Raw genomic sequence first — 24,436 nt, 5'->3', positions numbered from 1 at the left:
GGTCCTCGGGCCCGCACTGTTCAACATCTTCATCAGTGACTTGGATGAGGGGGTAGAAAGCACCCTGTTCAAGTTTGCTGATGATACTAAGATGTGGGGGGATGTGGGTGCACTAGAAGGGTGCAATAGGCTACAAGCTGACCTTGACAGGTTGCAACGGTGGGCGGATGAGAATAGGATGGGGTTTAACACTGATAAGTGCAAGGTGTTGCACATGGGGAGGAAGAACCGGCACCACACTTACAGGTTGGGGAACTCCCCTCTTGCCAGCACGGAGACGGAAAAGGATCTTGGAGTCGTCATTGACTCCACGATGAACATGGGCCGGCAGTGTGGGGAGGCAGTCAAGAAGGCCAATCGTACCCTGTCATGCATCCACAGATGCATCTCGAGCAGGTCCAGGGAGGTGATCCTCCCCCTCTATGCGGCACTGGTCAGGCCGCAGCTGGAGTACTGCGTCCAGTTCTGGGCGCCACACTTCAAGAGGGACGTGGACAATATGGAAAGAGTTCAGAGGAGGGCCACTCGTATGATCAGGGGTCAGCAGGGCAGGCCTTATGAGGATAGGCTACGGGACCTGAACCTGTTTAGCCTCCACAAGAGAAGGCTAAGGGGGGACCTTGTGGCCTGCTACAAACTGGTCAGGGGGGATCAGCAGGTATTGGGGGAGTCCCTGTTCCCCCGTGCGCTGCCAGGAGTGACCAGGAATAACGGTCACAAACTGGCGGAGGGTAAGTTTAGATTAGATATTAGGAGGCGCTACTTCACAGTCAGGGTGGCTAGGGCCTGGAACCAGCTTCCAGGGGAAGTGGTGCAGGCTCCTAGCCTGGGGATTTTTAAAAGGAAGTTAGATGAGCACCTTGCCGGGGTCATCTGACCCCGGGGCTCTTTCCTGCTAAGGCAGGGGGTCGGACTAGATGATCTACCTAGGTCCCTTCCGACTCTAGCTACTATGAAACTATGAAACTACGTTGCACAGCCTTAACTGCAGGCCCCGTGCCTGCTCTGGGCTCACCCACCCAGGCTTAGCAGCGGTGGCGCAGAACAGAAGCTGTTGCTTAGCATGGGGTAAAAGAGGCCCCACTCTCTCACTGCTGCCAGCCATTCCTGCTGCAGCTGCCCAGAGCCCACGCTGGGCTGCCCTGCATCTGCTCCATGCTTTGCCCGCTGGGCAGCCCGGAGGTGGCAATAACAGCAGTGTAGATGCTGGGCAGCCCAGCGCAGGCTCTGGGCAGCTGCAGCGGGAATGGCTGGCAGCAGCGAGGGGAAGGGGCCGCTTTTCTCCCATGTTGAGCAACAGCTTGTCCCACACCGCTGCTGCTGAGCCTGGGTAGGTGAGCCCAGAGCAGGCGTGGGATGCATGGGGTTGGGACTGTGCAGCATGGTTCCCTACCAGTACTGAGGGGCTGGAGCCAGCAACAGTGGCAGCTGGAAGGACCCACTGCCATGTGGGCTGCCTAGAAAGGCAGTGCATCTGTGAAGCCACCCTAGCCCTGCTGTGTGCCCAGGGGGCGGCAGGACAGGTCACGGCTGGACTGTGCCTGGGCCAGGTGGCACCGAGGGACCCGCCACAGGCCGGACAAAGACCTGCTGCAGGCTAGGCTGTATTTTGCCCACCCCTGGTCTAAAAGGGGTGAGCCCAGGCTGAGAAGAGCTGAAAAGCTGCACTTATACTGTAAGAATCAGACAACTTGTTTCCAGTTACATTTTCCTGCTCAAAAACACCAGCTCCGGGACTATTTACACCAGAATAAATAAGTAAATTAAGAGCCAAGCAAACAGTCAGTGCAGTGGAGAATCTGATCTAGAGAAGTCTTTGCAACCCACAAAAACATAGCTGGAAACCAAAACCAAATGAAAAGTTGCTTAATGATGCATTTTTCACATACCAGGCTGTAATCACAGAGAGACAAAATATCCTGGTACCACTAATTAAACCCCTCTGTATCACTGACTCAGACCAATTGCAGGCCCAGCTTCCTAAAGAACTTCGCATCCAAGTCTTTTACACCCATCTACATCAACAAGGATTCAATAACGCACTGAAACGTACTGGAATAAATGGCTCAGGGAAGAATATGTTGTTCTATGCGCTGAGTTTATGCACCTCCACAGGAAATCAGCTGGAATCTCATTTGTGCGAAGTGAAGCCCTGTGAAGTGCTTTGGCAGGGTGGAACGGGATCAGCTGAGGTATCTAACAGGTGGCATTAAACCTGGCCCAAAGCGTGTCAGGCACTTCAGACAAGCAACAGTAGGATAAGACTTAACCAGAGTGTTTCCAGTTTAGAAAGACAAAAAACAAAGGGGAAGAGAAGCAGATGCAGAGGAAGCACGGTCAGGGATGCTATAATTGTTCATGGGCAAACGGCTCTGGTTAAACAGAGATGGGGAATCTCAGCTAGTGTATTTAAAGCCACTGACTGGTTGGAAAAGGGGAAAAAGGAAAAAAATATAAAAGGGTGCTAAAGCAGCAGCAGCAGCATGTGGTATGTCCTCGGTTAAAAAAAATGGTACTTACGTTAGAAATTTGTTCTTCAGCATTCGTTCCAATCTGCCCTTCATTAAAACAAGAAAACCACAATAAGAAACTCCTCTTAATGGCTAGCACAAAGCAGTACAGCAAGAAGCCTGTCCACTGCCGATGCTGACTTACTGACAAGAGGACTGCCGCTTTTTCTGTCATGTCTGTTACCTTTTGTGCAGGAGCTATGTATTTATAAAAAAACTCGACTTCGTGAGGACATCTGGAAAGCACTGTGCTTGTGGCGGTCTTGAAAAGATCCTCTATAACCTGAGAGGAAAAACAGAACAGCGGGAAAACTGAGGTCACTTATGCATCCCCAGGCTATAAATAAAACATGCTAAATGCAGGCCAAAGGGGTCTTGTTGTTGGACAATCAAAGGAGGACACCAGCTTGTTACTGCTCTCCGCTAATAGGCTTCCCCTCTAGGTGAAGAAGCAGGGGCTGCTCTTAATGACAGGCTGTGGGTTTGATCCTTTCTGATGTTCTGAAGTCAGATATTTGCAATGAAAGATGTGTGTCTAAAAAACTCAAACAGTAGCAAAGGACACCGGTGAACAAAAGTGGTTACTGCTGACACCGGCCTGGTCCTGCTTGCCCTGGAATAAACAGTCCTTTTCTGGCATTAGAGATGACAGAATAAAGGAGAAGAGGATAAATCTGTGGGGAACTAAGCCAACCTGATCACCAGGGATTCTGGTTTTCTCTCATAAAAAAAAATCCCCAATTTTTGGATTAAAAAAAGTAACCCAAAATCCACATTTTTCCGTGATTAAAATGAAACGCCACTAATTCTATCTAGCTATCTATCTATCTATTAGTGGTGTTTCATTTTAATATAGATAAGTATATAGTGGCATCTCATTTTAATCACAGAAAAATGTGCATTTTGGGTTACTTTTTTAATGATGAAATGCCACTAATATATCTATCTTAGATATAGATATATATAGTAGTGTTTCATTTTAATCACAGCAAAACATGGATTTTAGGTTACTTTTTTAAATCCAAAATTGGGGATTTTTTTTTAATCAGAGAAAACCAGGATCCCTGCTGATCATCAAGTGCTGATTAGGGCACTGCAGGAACAAGGGCAAAGGAAGCACACCAGGAATGAGATGGGGCTGGGGCTTTTCTACCCAGGGACATGAGTGAATCCAAACTTTCCAAAGGGGAGATTTTATACCAATGTGAGGACTCATAGATTCATAGTTGTAGGGTTGCAAGGGACCTGAGTAGATCATCAAGTCTGACCCCCTGCTCTGGGCAGGAGCGAATACTGGGCTCGTATGACCCCAGCCAGGTAATTGTTAAGCCTCCTCTCAAAAACCCCCAGGGTAGGAGCCAACACCACTTCTCTTGGAAGTTGGTTCCAGATCCTAGCTGCCCTGACAGTGAAATAGGATACACTTATTCTGAATAAAAGGGGGGCCTTCACTTTGAGTTCCTGCTAAATCAAAATTGAGAACACTTTCATTCAGAATAAGTGTGTTGACACAGAGTTTGAATGCAGTTTGACTACTCCACATTTAAAGTGATGTCAGGCTAATTTTCCTGGGTGTGTTTGTGTACAAGCGCTGCGGGGACTCGCAGGGTGACCTTCTTGCTGGTCTGCTGAATCCACGGCATATCTATTATCAGGATGGTCTCATCATACTCCCTTCTCTGTCTGCATGCATCTGTTATTCTGGTCTTAAACACAGAACTGAAGCTGAGAGACAGAGTAGCTATTTGTCCCCGGTTTGTACTACACCTGGCACTATGGGATCTTGATTAGGGCCCCAAGGCACTATAGTAATATGCATAAGGAATCCCAGTAAGTAGAGACAGCACTTAAAGGCCCTATAATAAAACAAAATGACAGTCACTTCGCTGAAGAGCTTACAGCCTGAATGACGGAGGGCAGAAAAAAAGGAACCATAATTATTTCTACTGTATAGATAATGAATTGAGGCTGCAGGAGACTCAAGAGTTGTGACACAGTACCAGAGTGTGGGTAAGGCATGAATCTACCAGTTCCTTCCAGATCAGTGGTTACAATCTGCCTAACCCAGAACCTGGCAGGCTACATGTGGTGGCTTGTCCTCTGGATAAGGGAGATCCAGTCAGTATAGTATACAGGCAGTCCTTATGACACAACTGGTTCCTGAAAACTGCGTCTTAAGTGGAAACGATGTAACTCAGAACCAATTTTCTCATAAGGAACACTGTTATAAATGGGGGATTAATTCCCAAACCCTGTTTTCACCAAAAATACCCCAGAATTTTGTACTCGATCAATTATAGATGAGTAACACAGCTACATTAATGTATTTATATTGTATACAGCAATCTTATTGATTTGGAAGGACTTCTTTGAGGTCACTTCGCTGGACTTTTTGAAGGGCTCAGAAAGATCAACAGTAGGGTCCCATGGAGATCTATGCTGGGACCCGTGTTGTTCAACATACTCATAAATGATGTGGAAAAGTGAACAGGCAAGGTCTACAGATGAAATACAGTTATTTATCATGTCTTGTAACACAAAGACTAGGAGGCAGTGTCCAATGAAATGATCAGGCTGCAGCCTGTTCAACTAGTTTCAACTTTACAACGTTTGATCTGATGCAACGCCATGCCAGCGAACAAGTTCGCTGCATCGCCCATCTCCCTGGAGAACATCTGTCCAAACTTCCTTGGAAACTTTCTTTAAGAAAGCAGACCTCTCTGTCTCAGGTTTATAACAAACCAAAGGAGGTTTTTTTTCTTTTTCGCAGAGCATAAATAACCTGTGCAACTCCCTACCACAGGATATTATGGAGGACAACAGTATAACTGGGTTCAAAAGGAACCCAGCCAAATTTATGGAGAGGCCCATTGGGGGCTGTTAAACACAATGGTTAGGGATGTAACTGTGAGTGTCTGACAGGCTGCAATATTACACATGCCCTGTCTCTCGTACTCTTCATCTAAAGCATCTGCTACTTGCTACTGTTAGAGGTAGGATACAGAATGAGGTGGGCTGACCCTGAACGGCAGCTTTTATATTCTCATGTTATGCCCTCTTTAATTTCCTCACAAAACCTTAACTGGAAGCCAGCTCAGCTGACGTCTGTTATGGGTAAAAACACTGGGTTGATGATGTAGCACAGAGTATGATACTACTGCATGTGGATACAAAGCATTATTGTAATGAGTACACAAATACCGAGTACATTAAAAGCCTGGGTTTCTTCCTGTAGGCCAGTGACTCTCAACTGAGTGCTCTGTGATCCTTTCAAGGGTGATGTGAAGCAGGGTGCCACAAAAATGTCAGCACTGTTAGGTTTACAAACGTGATTCACAAAATAAACTGAGAGATTTCAAACGAATTCATGGTTGTGGTCTTCGTGAGTTCTCTGAAGCAGAAAGAAACTGCTCTATTCTTTTTCCAGACTAAAAAAAAAAAGAGAGTGGAAATGGACAGCTAGCATTTTCCAAGGGGCACCTCAAACCTACCCAGCGGTACCGCAAGTCAAAAAAGATAGAAAACCATGGCTGTACAAGCAATTCAGCAACAAGTAACCAAACAGCTGGCTTTGACCCTGCTTCAAAATAGCTAGGAAAAGACTTATACAGATTAAATTAGAAAAGTTCCCAGCAGTTTATTTAGTTTTACTCAAGCAGAGATGAAAGGGTTTTTCATTAAACTTCCTCCTTCTAGAAAATGAAAGTATCAGCTGGTTTTAGAAAATTTTGTCTTTTGTTTAATCAGCACTAATTTTTGTTTTGCTTTGTGATACAGTAACAATTAGGATCCCACAGCATTCAACACAAGTAGCTTCCCCTCGTGGAAGAAAAGTGGGTGGTATAGGAAAAATAAACGGAGAACTATTTCCAGGTTCAAAGCCAAGGTTTTATTCTTTGCAATACTGAAAGAAATGTGGTTCATCTTGTGGTCTCCTCTGACTATTATAATGGTAGAGACATGTAATGTCAAAAGTTTGCTACGTACTTTAAGGTAAAAGTCAAAGATCGCAATCTTGGCCCCAAAGAGGTTACAGGGGTAAATAGGGCACACAATGGAAGGCTGGAAAACAGGATTACTCAAAGGTGAGCGGAGAAGCATAGCTAATATTACACACGTTCCACAGTTTAGCAGTCCTCCTAGAAGACTTGGAGAGGGGGAAAAAAATGGGCCTGGTTCCTATTTTTGTTTCTTAATCTTCAGTCCAAAAGCTGTGTGGTTTGGGGGGAGGGGTGGGAACTTTCCCTTCTGTCTCATGCATCAATTTTTTTCACCTGCTTCTTTCTTTTGAACTACAAAACATCACCAACAAAGACTGAACATCAGCCCTGAGAACAGCAGCTTGGCTGAGCTTGGCTTTCCTGAGTTTTCTGCAGAACTTCTTGGAGGTTTCCAGTAGGGATTCTCTGCTCAGAGCTTCGCTGGGCATGTCTACACGAGACATTTACGGTGCAGCTGACTTAATTAACTGGACAGAAAACATCTGGGTGCCTACACGTGCACCCTTATTAGGGCACACAAAACTAGTGAACTCCACAGCAGGGTAGTCTTGTAAAATACTACAAGTACTACCCTGCTGCAGAGCTTTTTCATGTGCAGCAGCATACATCTTGGTGCTTCAGTGCAGGGCAGCCCTGGTGCTGAAGCATAATCATGCCTCAGCCAGCCCCATCACTGAACATGGAGCCCTGTCCAAGCAGCCTTGTGCTGACAGGCCGACCCCCTGGGTCCCGTGCCAGGCTGGGCTGCTCCGAATGGGCTTCATGGGCTGTGCACAAAAAAGCCCCCAAAACAAAACTTCCTCTTCATTCTAAAAGTGCACCAGGGACCAAAAAACCCAAATGTCCTGGATTTCCATATGGTCAGCCTAGCTCTTGGGGAGTGAGTGGCAAAAAGGCAGGACCCCACTACCCTAACAGAGGGCAAGCTTCTGTGTGTCAGGCATTTTCCCGGATCTGATATTTCAATCCCCTTTGTGCGTGTACGTACGTATGCGCGCGCACACAAACACACTCTCTCTCTCTCTCTAAGGCCTATGCATGACTATTCACAAACCTTCCTCTTCAGTGCATAAAGCCATCATTTTGAGAATTAGATTCCTAGAAAAAAGAGCTAAGCTCATTGCTGCATAGCATAACAAAACATTACATTCACAGTCCTGCATTAATATGTCGCAGCTATACAATGTCATGCAAATTCAGTTTCACCACCCGGGAAACTGAATTTGGCGTCCAAGTGAAGTTCGACATCTCAACACACCTGTACAGAAAATACATGCTACTGCAAGGAACATCTGGTGAGAGACATCCTCTATGCAATTTTTCACAGTGTTGAGAGCAACTCATGTTCCAATTCCACCCCCCAAAAATTATATTAAAAGACCAGTTAGATTGCAAAGCCAAGCATTTTAAAATTAGGACATACCAAAATGAGGTATACCACAGCAATCATGATTTGCCTCTGTGTAGATATGCACTATGATAGTCTTTGAGGATATCATCATACACTAGTTTTAAGAACTGGACTGCCGCCTCACTCGTGGACCTGCTCTGTGGGTGCAACAAGACTGTTCAGAGACAGAGTCTCCTGTCTGTAGATACCGTCTTATTCATTGCAGGGGATGGAAGGACAATGTTGACTGAAATGGGACAGGAGGAAAGGAGAGCACCTCATTTAAGGCAGAATGGCACTGCCTAAAGAACAAGATTCCTGCCATAGAGTTCCTGGGAGATGCTGGGCAAATCACTTACACTGAACTTCTCACCAGGCTCCACTAATGGCATGTTCTGCACTTTCGGGTGCCCGGGGCTCATGATTTGCAGAAGTACTGAGCACTTATGACTGCAACAAAGTCAGCAGGAAATGTACTTTGAAGATTTGCAGCACTATGTAATAAGTCCTCAGAAAACTCCTAGATACTTCAACTAGGTGGCCTTTTGGTTTCTTTGTGCCTCAGTTTCCCATCTGTAAAAGGGAACTATGCTCTTAATAATGTTCTATAATGCCACTGAGATGTTGTGAGGATCAAGTTATGCTGGTGAAGCACTCAGAAACTGCAACAAAAAACCCACAGAAAAAGCCTAGGAGGAAATGAATGATTCCGCCTTCTGAGCAGGATTTGAGTTGTGTGCGGTAAATAAAGCCCAGCTCTACATTCTGGCTAACAAGTAAAGCAAAATATTGAGCAGCCGCTCATTAAGTGAGTCCCTTCTATCCTATGCACTGAATGAGGCAGGGGTCCTTTGAATAAAACATAACCATATCTTCATATAATTAAAGATGGTATCATGGTGTGTATACACCAGGGTGCTGAACGATGGTTAAACAGGCAAGTCTTAACTCAGCCATAATAATATTCTTTTAACGCAGGAGCTCTTTGCATGTGGTATCCTGCACTTTTTAAGAAGCAAACTTCATAAAATAGAGATTGTATCAAGAGGCATCAGACCTGCACAGGTCATTCACAGGGCTGAAGCACCACACAAGCTAGTGGTGTAACTGGTAGTCCCAGTTTATGTTCTGTCCACCTCCAGTGCTGGTACAGAGAGGATGGACACTTTGACAGAGGGACCACAGATATCTGCTGCTGGATGATGGATGGTGAAACTTGGGGATGCTGACTTCCAGTCCAGGAAGGAGAGAGGAAGATACCCTTATCATAGAAAATTAGGGTTGGAAGGGACCTCAGGAGGTCATCTAGTCCAACCACCCCGCTCAAAGCAGGACCATTTCAAACCATATCACCCAACAAAGGCTTTGCCTAGGTGGATCTTAAAAACCTCCAAGGACGAAGATTCACAGCCTCTCTGGGTAGCCTGTTCCAGTGCTTCACCACTCTCCTAGTGAGAGAGCTTTTCTTAACATCTAACCTCACCTTCTCTTGCTGCAACTCGAGACCACTGCTCCTTGTCCTGTCATCTGCCATCACTGAGAACAGTCCAGCTCCATCCTCTTTGCAACCCCCCTTCAGGGAGCTGAAGGCTACTATTAAATCCCCCTTAGTCTTCTCTTCTCCAGACTAAATAAGACCAGTTCCCTCAGCTTCTCCCATACATCATGTGCCCCAGCCCCATCACCATTTTCATTGCCCTCTGCTGGACTCTCCAATTTGTCCTTATGGTCACTGTCTGCACATTTCCTGTCTGACAACAGCATAAGCAACATTTATTAATGCAGCCGGCAGAAACATGCACCTGTTCTGGGATGGCGGGAGAAAGACGGGATCAGGGGTGGAGCTTGAAGAGTCCATCCATTCTACTCCTTTCCACTTCCATTCGCCTCACATACCTAAGTCCCAATCTCTTCAGATTTCTCATCTACAGTCCCGCTCTCTTTCCTCACCCAATCCCAAGCTCCTCCCCAACCAGTTCCTTAACCCACATAGTCCCAGCCTCCCTCCTCCAGTTCCTCATCTGATGTCAGTGTCCATCCATTCCAGCCAGTCCCAGGCTCCATACCACAACCCCCAGGATTTTAACAGGAATGGCAACCACCCGTTCTTGACAAAAAGGCTCTATCCCTGCCAAATTTCAAGTCCCTGCTCCAAAGTATGAGAAAGAAGGTTTCAAAGGAAAGGTGAGACCAAAAACTCCATACGTTCCTTTCCCATGTTCTCAGAAACAACTGAGTCATTTGGCCTGAATCAGCAAAAGAGTTACAAGCAGCAGGAAGCTGCCTCTTATAATGGCAATAGTTGGGCAATCTTAACACTAGACAATGACGCTACCAGCCCTTCGTAACATATTCCATTAATACCAGTGAGCGCTCTCTTAAAGAGCCAAACATATTTGCTTACAGAGAAAGTCATTAAAAGGACCATGTTCCTTGCAATACGGTCACATACAGACAGTCTATCTGGTGGGGTTGATATTGATTGCATGTCAAGATTTGAGCCTGGGGTTGCCAGTCTCCAGGGTTTTCAATGGGGAGCTCCTCAACAAGTGATGACCACCTAGATGACAATTAACAAATTGCCCTGCAAACAGAGATCTGATGGAGAGAGGGCATTTATGTCAATTATACAGAGAAGGCGAAACTTAACTGAGGCTTCAGAGAAGCTTTCAATTTTTTAATGGATTGCCCAATAATTTAAAGAAAAAGGAAATGGAACTCTACTTCTTTAAAAACACAAATCACAAGAACGAAGGGTGTTGCAATCGAGATGCGATCTGTAGAACGAAGGTCTGCAATCGCAAGGAGAAGCTGTCTTAATAGTTAAGGATGGTGGCTGGAGACAGCCAGGGAGGGGAGGCCCCAGAGAAACTGAGATTTCACAAGACAGTTGACAACCACAACCATTCTCAAAGCCCAGGAAAAAAGTGCTCTCCTCTCTATGCAGCACATTAGATCAGCTCATCTCTCATATGCCTCTCCAATGGCCATTCTTCCGATCAAAGATGCTTAACTGAAACCCACTGGGAGCCCTTCCACCTAACTCCTGATTTATAACTGCAGGGTGCTGGGTAGTGAGGTAGTTGGGGGTGCATGTGAAGAGGGTGGAAGGGTAGGGGAGCACAGTAGAGGAGACAGCCCCAAGAGTTCAGAGTTTGCATCTACCTGCATGATGTCCTGAAGGCTTTCTGTGAATGACACCTCGGCTTCAACCATGTAAAACTCTGCCAGGTGCCTGCGACTCTGTGAATTCTCAGCTCGAAATGTTGGTCCAAAGGTGAACACCTGGGTGAATGCCCTGGAAGGCAAAAAGCATCAAGACATGTTGTTGAAACAGAGTAAAGCAAGAGATCGGTTTAGACATGGAAACAAGATCATGCTCTTCAAGCTCCACCTCTGATCCCATCTTTCTCCCACCATCCCAGAACAGGTGCATGTTTCTGCTGACTGCATTAATAAATGTTGTTTATGCTGTTGTTGTTCTGCTTCAGGGTTGAATGCTCATGGGTATGCGAGGTTGCTTGCCCCTCTCTGCTACTGATTCAGTCTGCCTGCAGTCTCACATGGGCAGCAGGTGGCTTTCACCACTGTTCCTAGCCATTTCCTGTGCAAATGGAAGCTAAAATTAAGTAGAAACGGCTCACCACATCACACCGCTGGGTATACACCAGATGTCAGAGTCACCCTACTATGCTACCACATCATAGGAGTCTGCTTTTCAGTGAATTTAATTGCTCAAGTGATACGAATGCCTCAAGCCCTGCGAAGCTGGCATACCAAGGCCTCCCTGCTACAGCTGACTGATGTTTCTGCAATAGTAAGGGGCTGGTAAAATCCTCCCTGTGTAGGTGTAACCCTCCTTTCCATGATGTAGCTATTTGTCTGCCTTTAGAAGCTGGACCACATAAGACAGCAGCAGCCTTTGAGAGAAGAGCCCTGGCAACAGAGGCGACTGCTTTTAGATCCAAATGTCCCACATCCAATTCCCATTGCAGACAATGCACTGAGATCGTCATAGATGTGGCCAAGGAGCACCCTATAATTATTTAGGCTATTTCTTCAATAGCTTTCCATGGAACCCGATTAATATATTCTCCCTCTCCACAGGTGTTCAAAGCTACATGCCTTAGCATCGAATTTAAGTGCTTTCCAAATCCCCATCTTTCTTTGCAGACATCCAGAGGCAGTGCCTTACAGTATTTTTGATGGGACGGTCACACTCACAGCAACAAGTTGTGCGCAGTGACCTCAGAACAGCCATGTGCAGTGGGGCCCTAGTACCTGAGCAACATCCAAAAACACAGGCCAACTGCTTGCTCGCCTCGTCTCCCACAAGTGCAGCAGAGCAGAGCCATGACTGCGGACAGAGGGAGGCTCTCCTACAGGCAGCCTGGACCGAGATTAACTGAGCTCTCCACATCTTCCTTACTCTTCCTTTATCTATAGTGGTGGGCCTTACACAGGAAAACATGAACTCTTCCAAATCATAGAAAATTAGGGTTGGAAGGGACCTCAGGAGGTCATCTAATCCAACTCCCTGCTTATAGGACTGTCCCCATATATATCATCCCACCCAAGGCTTCAAAACCTCCAAGGATGGAAACTAGCCACGTATTAAAAACCTCCAAGGATGGAGTGAGCTAATTGTCAGAGGACCTGTGCATGTAACTAAGTTTTGCCCAGCAGGGGCTGAAATGAAACAGGATGTCTAGCTTCCACATCCAAAGTTTCTGTTCATGGTGTTTCTAGTAAACAGAAAGTTAAAATAAAGCTACAAACATTAAGATTGGTCAAAAGAAAATTTGGGGGGGTGGGGTGGGTCACAGGGCTAAAAATAAAGGAACATGGATGTTACTCCTCGGGGTCCCTTCCTTCCACTCTTCAAACTGTTAGAGGTAATGAACATGAAAGTTTAAGGAAAGAGCAATTTTGGATTTGCCTACAATTATCAGGGTAAGACGAACATGAAAGGTTTGTTTCCTAGATCGCTGCTTTGGAGCCCTTCTCCAGCTCCTCTTTTCCCACTGCAACATGCAAACTACTTTATCTTCACTTTCAAAACCTGGCCTGGCCCATTCCTCATCCTACTCATCTCTCATCCAGGGTCAAGACGCAGACTCCCACCTCCACTAGGCCCACAGTGCTAGCCTCTATTGCAAAAGTCTCACCCCACACCTATGGTCTTTTTCCATCCTACCTTGCCAGCCAGGGAGAAGTTCCTTTAGAAATGTCCCTAGAGTCGCTTGCTGTCATCCTCAAATTCTTTGCCATGACGCCTACAAAATATGGCCATGTTCAGGCATCCAGTATAACACAACTATCACCCCTCTGCCAGACTAGTCTTGTTCCATTATTTCTGTGCAGGCCCCCATTCATTTGTCAATGCCCTTCTGTTACTGTGCATGAAACTGGCATTTTTAAGCCTTTGTGACAGAAACTGTGCTTTTTCGTTCTTTTGACATGTCTGTACAGCACCTAACACACTAAGGTCCTGGATTCAAGACAAATGCCACAGTGCTATAGGAAATCAAACAGCAGCAGAAATATAGGTGCACACAACAATCTTGAATAAACTGTGCTTTCACTCTGTCTCTCTGAAACATGCACACACATTTTTATTCCCCTGCTCACAGGGGCAGTTAAGTCAAGGGACATGGTCATCATGGGTGACCTAAGCTACCCAGACATCTGCTGGGAAGAGCTGTCAGCCAGATCCGACCTCTCGCATAGGCTCCTTGCTGAGATACAAGACCTCCACCTAACCCAGGAGGTGCACAGTCCCACCAGGGGAAATGCCTTGTTGGAGCTGGTCCTGGCCACAGGCAACGACCTGGTGAGGGGACTGGGGGTGCTCGACCACCTGGGTGACAGCGACCATCTCCTACTTAAATTTACCATCCAGCGCAGGGTGGCAAAGGCCTGCAGCAAGGCAGCAGCCCTGGACTTTAGGAGGGAGGATTTCAATGAAGTAAGGAGACTAGTCGGGGATGCACTGAGGTCCCAGAGGAGAGGGGAGTTGGGAGTCCAAGAAGAGTGGTCATTCTTTAAGGAGACGATCCTCCAAGCCCAAAGCGTGACAGTTCCCACGTGGATCAAAGGGGGCAGGAGTGCTCAAAAGCCCCTATGGCTCACCAAAAGCATCCACGAATGCCTCAAAGCCAAAGAGGAGGCATACAGCCGATGGAAGGGAGGGGTCCTCACCAAGGAGGATTATACCTCCATTGCCCAAAATTGTAAGGGAGTGGTCAGGAAGGCCAAGGCAGAGATGGGACTGGGACTAGCAACCTGGATCAAAGATAACAAGAAGTCCTTTTTTAAATACACAGGGGGTAAAAAGAAGGTGCCAAATAATGTGGGGCCCCTGCAGGACATGCCTTGTAATGTGGTGGTCGCAGGGGAACTATAGGCCAGTTAGTCTTACCTCCATCCTGGGCAAGCTTTTTGAGAGAATTATCCTGGCGCATGTCCATGAGGGGCCAGCGGGGGAGATTACGCTTAGGGGTAACCAACACAGGTTCATTAGCGGCAGGTCCTGTCAGACCAACCTGGCGACCTTCTATGACCAGGTCACCAAATCCTTAGGTGCAGGGGTAGCAGTGGACGTAGCCTTTCTGGACTTTCGGAAGGCTTGTGACACTGTCTCTCATCCCGTTCTCATTAAGAAACTGGGGGGCTGGGGTGTAGACACCTGCACAGCCAAATGGGTCGCCAACTGGCTGGAGGGCCATACCCAGAGAGCGGTGGTGGACGGGTCATTTTTGACTTGGAGGGATGTGGGCAGTGGGGTCCCCCAGGCCTCGGTCCTCGGGCCCGCACTGTTCAACATCTTCATCAGTGACTTGGACGAGGGGGTAAAAAACACCCTGTTCAAATTCACTCGTGACACTAAGATGTGGGGGGATGTGGACACACTAGAAGGGAGGAATAGGCTACAATCAGACCTAGACAGGTTACAGGGGTGGGCGGATGAGAACAGGATGGGATTCAACACCAACAAGTGCAAGGTGCTGCACCTGGGGAGAAAGAACCAGCACCATACCTACAGGCTGGGGGACTCCCTTCTCGTCAGTGCAGAGGCAGAAAAGGATCTTGGAGTCATCATTGACGCCAAGATGAACATGGGCCGGCAGTGTGGGGAGGCAGTCAGGAAGGCCAACCGCACGTTGTCGTGCATCCACAGATGCATCTCAAGCAGGTCCAAGGAGGTGATCCTCCCCGCCTATGCGGCACTGGTCAGGCCGCAGCTGGAGTACTGCATCCAGTTCTGGGCGCCGCACTTCAGGAGGGATGTCGACGGCATCGAGAGGGTCCGGAGGAGGCCACTCGCATGGTCAGAGGCAGCAGGGCAGGCCCTACGAGGACAGGCTACGGGACCTGAACCTGTTCAGCCTCCACAAGAGAAAGCTGAGGGGGATCTAGTGGTCGTTACCTATAAACTCACCAAGGGGGACCAGCAGGCAATGGGAGAGTCCCTGTTCCCCTGAGCACTACTGGGGGTAACAAGGAACAACGGCTATAAGTTAACTGACAGTAGATTCAGGCTAGATATCAGGAGGCGCTACTTCACACTCAGGGTGTAGCTAGGAGCTAGAACCAACTTCCAAGAGAAGTGATGCTTGCCCCTACCCTGGGGGTCTTCAAAAGGAGGCTAGACAGCCACCTAGCTGGGGTCATTTGACCCCAGCATCCTTTCCTGCCCATGGCAGGGGGTCGGACTAGATGATCTGCTTAGGTCCCTTCCAACCTGACCAACTATGAAACTATAAGGAAATGAAAAACCCACGCCTGGAGCTGAACCCCTAAACCCATTTGAGGCATTGACTCCCCAAGGCACCAACATGTTGAAACAATCAGGCCCCGATCCAACAAAGCTCTTAGGCATGTGCTTCTCTCTAGGCCTATGAGAAATCCCATTAAAAATATACATTCAGAGGCCAGCATGTGCCTGAGTGTTTTGCTGCACCAGGTCCAGAGGGCTTAGCACTCTGCTGGATTAAACCCTGACTGTCCACATCTTTGTACTGTCATGGAGGACCATCCTTCCTACATTTGTATGTCTGATCACGACATTTCCAGAAATACACCTCTCTCACCCCTATTCCCCTTGCTACTGAATTTTTCTCTCGATCAACACTTAAAGAAGCTGATGCTGGCTGTTCCCACATCCCTTTCTTGCTAGGCGTCTACATGCAACAGTTAGGTTGGTTCAATCCACACTGGTTTTTAAACACATGATTACCGGTACCGGCTAAAAAAAAAATTACAAGCCAAGTGTAAACATCTAGAAGTGCCAGTGCTCAAAGGTGCTTAAAAATCACCCATATAATTAAATCAACTGCAAGGCTGAGTACAGATCAGGCTTCAGCCTTCTAGTTTCATTGGAAACATCCAGGCTGCAATCCTAATGTAATTAATTCTTCAGCCTAAAAAACTTCAGATTCCTTTTTTCAAAGCCAGGGTCCTGCTCTCCTTAACGGAAGTAAAAGAAAAGGTGTCTTTGTCTTGCTGAACCCAGCAGCATACCTTCTACACAAGCCCTTCAAGAAAGGTAAGGCCATTTAAATCTGTTTAACATACTGGCCTTAATGCCACATCGAGATCACACAACAACTTGGTGACAAAGCCAGGAATAGGACCCAGGAGTCTTGACTCAGAGCCAGCCACTAGACCCTAAAATACACACTTGATACTAATTGGCATTGCTGTACTGCCTCTAAATGACAGGGGCCTTGAAAACACATGCACAGTCACTGCCCTGCAGACGCCTTCCATGCCCATCTGAGCTGGAGAGGAATACGGGCTGAGCTGGAATATTTTATCTAAGAACAAAAGTACAAGAACACAGAACGTGACTTGGAAATATAAACTGTTTTCTTTCCTTGCCCTCCACCCCACCAGCTTCTTCTGCTGTGAATGCCCCCTTTGAAATGCCAGGTTGAAAAAACATAAGAAGTGTTTCAAATCGAAGGGTGGAAAGCAGGGCTTTGACGTCAGGAGGAAGAGGAGATAAGGGTGGGAAAGCCGTCCTTGGTACCCGGAGCCAGCTCACTTGTCAGCGCTCTGTCCTTTCTGGGAGCGGGGAGGAAGAAGGTGAAGAAAAAGTTCAAACTATATGGTCTGGTTGTATTTAGTACCATTGTACTGCACCTGACCTTGCTCTTTAGTATTGGGGTCTGCCAGCATGGGCAATACCCCACAGTCCATGGCTAAGATTTCCCTGTCCCTCAAATTTTTGAGAGCAGCCACGTTTCATAGCTGGCTGCCATTGCAAGCATATGCGATTCACGACCAATTGTGGGCTCACATACACAAAACCGCTTGATCAAGCATGCAGACCCAATGCACGCAGGGCCCAGCCTTTCTAGGGTTACAATGCCCACAGCTCCTTGTGAAGACAGTGAGTCACGGCAACTTTGCTCTCAGGAAAATGCATAGAACAGTGCTGCTGGTTAGTGTGGGCTTACATGCTTTAATGGTCTATTCCCTTTTAGTTGAAAAATGGCTTTTGTTTAAAAGTAAAAGTTCTTCATTAAAACCTTGAAATAAAAAAACCACACACAAAAAAATCGGAGACAAAGCAAAAAGAGCTTGGTTTTGCCCACCCTTCATCCTTCCTTGCCTTCCTTTTCTTCTAAGGAAAAAAAAGAGCGTCCAAATAAAAATCTATTTTTATTTACTGTTTCTGTATTAAAACCCCAAAAATCTGTTTAAAATGCAAAAAAACCCCATGCAAAAACTGAAAAAAATGAATTTTTAAAAAGTTTCCACAAAAGCCAAATCCTGACTAGCTCCACTGACTGGAGGCAGGAAAGATCTGCACCTTAATGACTAATCAAAGTCATCTATATATCTATATATAGATAACCAAAGTAAATCTTTATACAAAGTAGATATAGATATTTATAGCAGACTATTGCATGTGGCAGCACAGTTTGGGGAGGAGGTGAGCAGCTGATAGTGGCAAAAGAATAGGCTAGGGATGATTTAGAAAAGCCGGATGTGTGCAAGTTCATGGGACTGGACACGATGAACCCAACGGTGCTGAGAGAGTTGGCTGATGTGACTGGGCCATTACCTTTGAAAACTTGTGGCAATTGGGAGAGGTCCTGGACGATCGGAAAAGGGCAAATATAGTGCCCATCTTTCAGAAAGTGAAGGAGGATCTGGGAACTACAGACTGGTCAGCCTTACTTCAGTCCCTGGAAAAATCATGCAAGTTTGCAGATGACACCAAGCTGCGGGGAGTAGTAGACATGCTAGAGGGTAGGGTTAGGATTCAGAGAGACCTCAACGAATTGGAGGACTGGACCAAAAGAGATCTTATGAGGTTCAATAAGGACAAGTGCAAAGTCGGAACAAGGACAGAACAATCCCATGCATCAGTACAGACCAGGGACCAACTGGCTAAGCACCAGTTCTGCAGAAAAGGACCTGAGGGTTACAGTGGATAATAAGCTGAACGAGCCAACAGTGTGTCCTTGTTGTGGTGAAAGCCAACAGCATAAGGGAATGCACTGGGAGAAGCGTGGAGCGTTGCCAACAGATCAAGGCAAGCCATTATTCCCTTTTATTCAGCACTGATCTATGGCATGTGGAGTACTATATCCATTTTGGGGCCCCCCCCCCCACTACACGAAGGATGTAGACAAATTGGAGAGAGTCCAGTGGAGGGCAATACAAATGGTTAATGGGCTAGGGCACATGACTTCTGAAGAGACACTGAAGGTGCTGGGCTTATATACTTTAGAGAAGAGAAGACTGAGCAGGGATTTAATAGCAGCCTTCAACTACCTGAAGGGGGGTTCAAAAGAGGATGGAGTTGGACTGTTCTCAGTGGTGGCAGATGACAGAATGAGGACAAGGTGCAGCAAGGAAAGTTTAGGTTAGTTATTAAGAAAAACTCTCTCGCTAGGAAGGCAGTAAAACACGGAACAAGTTACCCAAAGAGGATATGGAATCTTTGGCCTTGGCAGTTTTTAAGACCCAGACAGACAAAGCCTTGGCTGGGATGATCTAATTGGGGATGGTCCTAATTTGATCGGGGGTGAGACAAGATGACCTCCTGAGGTCCCTTCCAACCCTCTTATTCTACAATTGTAAGTGATTATGTTATAACTTGACCCTTTGATACTGGAAAAGGTGCACATCCCTCCCATAAATTACAGCACAGTGGCTTTCAAGAGGAGCCAGTTTTGCAAAATTGTTCCTATTTCTGGGCGACATCATTTGTGTTCAGAAACAGCTTACCCAGCTGTACAGCTGAACAAAACGGGGCAGGAGCAGATGCTTTTGAAAGCCTGGGCCTGTTTCAATCCTGTAGGCTGCAAAACCTACAGCAGGCAAAATTAAATGAGTAATGCTTTTAAGAACCTGGGTGATGCTAGGACAGTGTTAACCAGTGACATGGCTAGGTGTCACCATCCTGGTTCTTTTTCTTAGACTGTGAGTACTGTGTGGTTTTTGAGGAAATGTGCACTGTTAGTTTTGGGATGTGGTTTGCTTTAACCTGTGGGAAGTAGCAAGGAAATTTGCTTTCTGCCTCCATGTCCCTTCCTGGAATCAATTCCTGATGCCAAGTTGTTTCCTTGGAAGCAGGTGCCAACATTTAAACCAGGGATGGGCTATTATTTTGGGCAGAGGGCCGCTTACTGAGTTTTGGCAAGCCATCGAGGGCCGCATGACAGGCAGCTCAGGGCAGATTAATATTAATTTTCTAAATTGTTTAGGGGCCCTGTGGGCTGGATAGAATGGCCTAGCGGGCTGCATCCGGCCCCCCGGCTACATTTTGCCCATCCCTGATTGAAACTGCGTGGGGCCACTCTGCTCAGCACTGGATATACACACAAGGAGCGGGCTAACTAGGATGAAATGCTTGTGTGGTTACTGGTGCTTTTGGACCTCAAAAAATCTACTGTTGCTTGGCACAGGGCTGGCTGTATGTAACTAGAGAAAGTGCAGGCTAATGCTTCCCTTTGCAAAGCTCTAGATTCAGAAGAAATATTCCCACTTTGCTTTTCTACAGTAAGACAAAGACTTGGATTTTCTATGGGCAGTTCCTCGCACCAAAAGAATAAAAAAAAAAAAAAAAAAATAAAATCAATCTAGTTTCTGAGACTAACATCGGCAGGAATCACTGGGGTCATACCGTCTTGCAGAACACAGAACCCTACCTTTTTGCCATGCGACTCCTGCATCCTAACTAACAACGTGTTTGACCTACAGCTTGTGCCTTGCCTAAAGTTCTCTACTGCAAACAAATCACCCCAGTTTAGAAATGGGTGAAGAGAGACAGGGAGAGGCTGGACTGCTAATCCAAAGGGAGTTGCAATGTTCACAGCAGGAATCCCGATTCCCTGGGCGGCTGCTTTAATCACTGAGACCAGACTGCCTCCACGTAGTAAAAAGTCATAAAAAAATCACTACTGCAATTAGGAACAAGACTGGAGTGTGTACTAATTAAATAAAAAACAGGACTGTCATGGTTGCTTTTTATAGCTCCAATTAAGTGTCAGTTTAATTAATGGAAGTTAGTCTGCTGTCTAATTATAAGAGCCTGTTATGAGTCAGGCTCAAATAAATGTTTCACAACATATGTCAAAGATTTTTTTTTTTAAAAAAGGGAACCACAGTAAGGTAAATCAGACAATGACACCTTACATTTGCTAACTCTGAGCACTGGGGCTCCTAGAAAAATATATGGAATCCTTCAGCATTTTGCATTCTCTACAACGAGCAAGTCATTTAGGAATCAAATGTCATCACCTTCCAAGGTTATCATTTCCCAAGCTGAAAGCCAAGTATTTTTCAGGAAAATGAAACCCTGCCTTTGAGCTTACTTGGGGCTATGCTTTAACAATCAGACTGTGTAAAAATAAATGGATGAAACAAATAGGGCACTTCACATCTCACAGCTATTGTTTCAGGCTCTCTGCAAACTCAGGCAGTCACCACTGCAGAAGTCACTGAAGGTTGAACCAGAACAGTTAAAAGCAGGCAGCAATGGTGAGATTATACACAGCGACTGAGCAAGGGGGTAGCAGGTTGTGCGGAGAGAAGCTCTGTTTTAACTACATTGTACCTGATGGCTGAGGGGTAGTGGAAGGCCAAGTCTGATTTTCTCATTAAAAAATGGCAAGATCCTATGCAGAGAAAGAAGTCAAGGTGAGAAGAGTCTGAGGAGCAAGTCAAAGGTGGTGGGAGGCCTCTGGTGTTGCAGCATGAGATTAAATTAAGCTGGTGAAGCAGAACTGCTCATCTGGTAAGATGATAGAACTGAAGGAGGAAAGAAATTATTTACAGAGGAGGAGGACTCCAGCATTTATGCAGCTGAGAGTGGATGCTGGAAGTGAGCCAGGGCTTGGGGTTGGTAGCAGGGACCTTCTATTAGGAGAGAGGAACAAAAGACTTGAGGATGGAGGATAAAGAAGGATGGAGAGAATCATTACCATGTTTAGAGAAGAGGAAGAGGGGACTGGGAGAAAAGGGTCCATCAACAGTGATGACTTCTCCAAGTCACATAAAAACCAAGGGAGAGGGTGGGCATACTGGCCAATGCTGAGAGATCGGGTGATGGTTAGACAGGGGAATCTCAGCAACAGAGCTGTCATGGAGAGGGAACTTATTGTTGAAGCCATCATTAAGTGAAGAGCCCTTCTGGCTGGTGGGCAAGTTGAACCAGGGCTGAAAATTGAGTGAATACACCGGAATGAGAAAAAACAGGTAAGGGGCCTGATGGGTCATCAACAAGGAAGGTCAAGTGAGGGATTGTAAGGCCAGGAGATGAAAGAGAGAAGAAAGAGTTAAAAGGGGGATGAAGGAGGCACTGGAAATAATATGGCCAAGAGAGGAAGAGCTCTGAACTCCTTCAGGATAGTAATCCAGTGTGGGAAGTGTGAGAGGAGGATAAACCATCCTCAGAGTGATCCAACTCTCTAGGAAAGCCAGGTGATGGACAGAGGGAGCTTGGAAAAGGTCATAGAAGACCAAAACTTTTTTTTAGAGATGGAAAAAGGCAAGAAGTGGGATGGTTATGAAGTTATGGCCAGAGGCAGGAGGAGGAAGGAGACTGGTAGAGAGAGAGACATTCAATGAAGAGAGTAGTTATGGAGAGAGGGATCAGGGTTGGGGCAAAGGTCAGGAGGAAGATGAGGGGGCTGTGGATGTAAGATCTGGATATGTACTGTTGGAAGGACAGACAAGATGAGGCTAGAAAGGAGAATGGAAACAGGCAAACCCTGGCAGGAACCACAGGGTGGCAAATGTCATAGAAGCTGGCAGGGAGCAAGGACAAGGAGGGAGAGGTGCTGAAGAAGGGTGTGATGAGAGCCAGGGGCTGGATTCAATGACTCTGACTCTTGAGGCTCCTTCAACTTCTGAGAGGCAAGAGGAAGAAAATACTACAGAAACCCTGAACACCGCGGCAGGACTAACCCCCACCAGAGGCCCCTGCTGAGACCACTAGTGTGCAGTGCCCTATACAGCCATAGAGGGGTAGCATTTGTCATGAATTCTCGGACTTCATTTCTGCAGTGACAGTGTCTTGGTCTACCACAATGCATCTGTGAATCATCATCATGTGCGTCATGGACCTCCATCCTATCTCATGGCCGTAAAAGGGTCTTTACGTTCAGGAGGATCATGGGTCACTGTGCACATTCGAGGACTATTGACTGTTTAGCCCAAATCCAGGCAATTTAAGAAATGGTCAATAGGACCCATTGTTCAAACAAACTTCCAACACAGTTTGGCCATTGACTAATCTGCGTTTTGGACGTCCACGAGGTTGAGAGATATTTCTGAGTAATGACACCTCTGGAGATCTAGTAAGCACAGGGTCCATGGTCAAAAAGCGATGATTCAGAGATGCAATGTGGCTAACCAAGATACAGCCAGTGTGAAGAACAATAATGAAATGAGCATTTCTACAAATAGGGTTACTAAATCAGTACTAAATGAAGTTACTGAAGCAATAATGTTCAACCTCTCACAGTCACCTTGCAAAATCCAGTCCCATAGAAGGAGACGGGAGTTATGTTTGTGCGACTTTGCCTTCAATGCCAAACACACACAACACAGCCTTTATAAAATGTATTCCTAAAACCCATCATTTTAATTCTTTGAGAAAAAGGGAGAAAGAGAGACCTGGAAGTGGTGAATGCTGGTCATACTGCTCAATGATGATTACTGCTGTGGCGCCTGAACGCACTGTGCTAGCTGGTATATAAACAAAGCACCCAGCTATTGCAGAGTTAATTACATCTGCAGTAAAATGTCACCATCTGTATGGGTGTTGCTAATAGGGCAGATTAAACTAATCAATTCTGCCACATGATAGTACTTGTAAATACAAGTGCTATCCTGCAGCGGAGTTCTTTATGCACATGTAGACACTGCTGGGGCATGAGGGTGCTTCAGTGCCTGCCAGCTAGACCTGGACTGGAGCACCCTCATGCCCCAGCCAGCCTCTCCACTGCACGCTGAGCTGGTGCAAAGCAGCCCTGGGCAGGCAAGCTGACCCCTGGGCCCCCTGCCAGCCAGGGTTGCTTTCACCTGGATCAATGTGCTACAGTCCCAGGTATACATGTAAACGGATACCTGAGAGCAATAAGCTCCAGCTTGATATGCACCAGAATTTATTGCTCTGTCCTATGAGCATATGTTGCCTTGCCCAATGAGATGCAGAAAAGGGAGCAATTCAGAGACAATTTACTGACAAAAGATCTGTTTGCTCTAAGCTGCTTAGTACTCTCCAACCCAAAGCCACTTGCAGCCAGCCCTTCGATGTTCTCTCCTATATCTCTCAGGGTCTTCTCCCAAGCCCTGCTATTACCGAACGGACACTTCTGCCACTTCTTTCTTCCACATCTGTTGTTCCCCCACATTTTAACAGGCCCAGTTCCCAAAGCAGGACCTGAAGTGGCAGGAGGAAGGACAGTATCTGGGTAGATCAGATACGGCCTTCCGGACATGGCTGCCCACCTCTCTCCTCCCAAATCCATAGAAATCCATCAGCCCATAAGAATCTACACTATACTATACGATACAGTAACCCATATTTTTCAGCTGAAAGCATCATTTATGAAAAATGCCATTTTCTGGAAATGAAAATTCTAATCTTTCAAATGTTTTTTTAGTTTGACAAAAGACATGTTTGGTTTTCAAGAACCAGAAACGCAACCTATTTTTTCTGGTTTTGGCCAGCGTTAGTTTTTAATTGAAAAATAACTAGAGCGAGAGAGAGAGAGAGAGTCCTTTCTTTTCAACATTTCTTACCATTTTTGTAAACAACTCGTTTACCCTGGAGGATGAGCCCGTACTTTAAGGGTTAATACCTTAATTTCACTGTGACGCATCACTATGATTGATATTTTAAAATCCACATGGACTTTTCATTCCATCTATTTTGATGACTAAAGCTATTCAATAACATTTTAGTTCTAAGCCTCAAAAACATGTTGTGCTTAAAAAAAATAAGAGGAGCAGGTTCACGGAACAACCACACATCACCAGAAGCAAATATAGCTCATCTAAATTTA

General features: G+C 46.2%; 1 protein-coding gene across 3 annotated transcripts in view; it reads right to left on the bottom strand.

Moving 5' to 3' along the window:
* NARS2 (asparaginyl-tRNA synthetase 2, mitochondrial) overlaps nt 1–24,436 on the bottom strand; it is a 77,976-nt gene that overhangs the window by 20,037 nt on the left and 33,503 nt on the right. For 2 of the 3 annotated variants that reach the window (XM_090030692.1, XM_090030689.1), the window contains 3 exons: nt 11,067–11,199; nt 2,656–2,793; nt 2,521–2,558 (listed from right to left, as the gene is read on the bottom strand). In XM_090030692.1, coding sequence (XP_089886818.1) covers nt 2,521–2,558; nt 2,656–2,793; nt 11,067–11,199 — 309 coding nt within the window. The remainder of the gene's footprint in view (nt 1–2,520; nt 2,559–2,655; nt 2,794–11,066; nt 11,200–24,436) is intronic. The other variant, XM_090030691.1, reaches the window with a different exon arrangement.

Source organism: Crocodylus siamensis, chromosome 1, assembly GCF_052110815.1.
Source record: "Crocodylus siamensis isolate JL-2025a chromosome 1, ASM5211081v1, whole genome shotgun sequence".
Classification (NCBI taxonomy): domain Eukaryota; kingdom Metazoa; phylum Chordata; order Crocodylia; family Crocodylidae; genus Crocodylus; species Crocodylus siamensis.
This window is presented reverse-complemented; position numbering and strand designations above follow the sequence as displayed.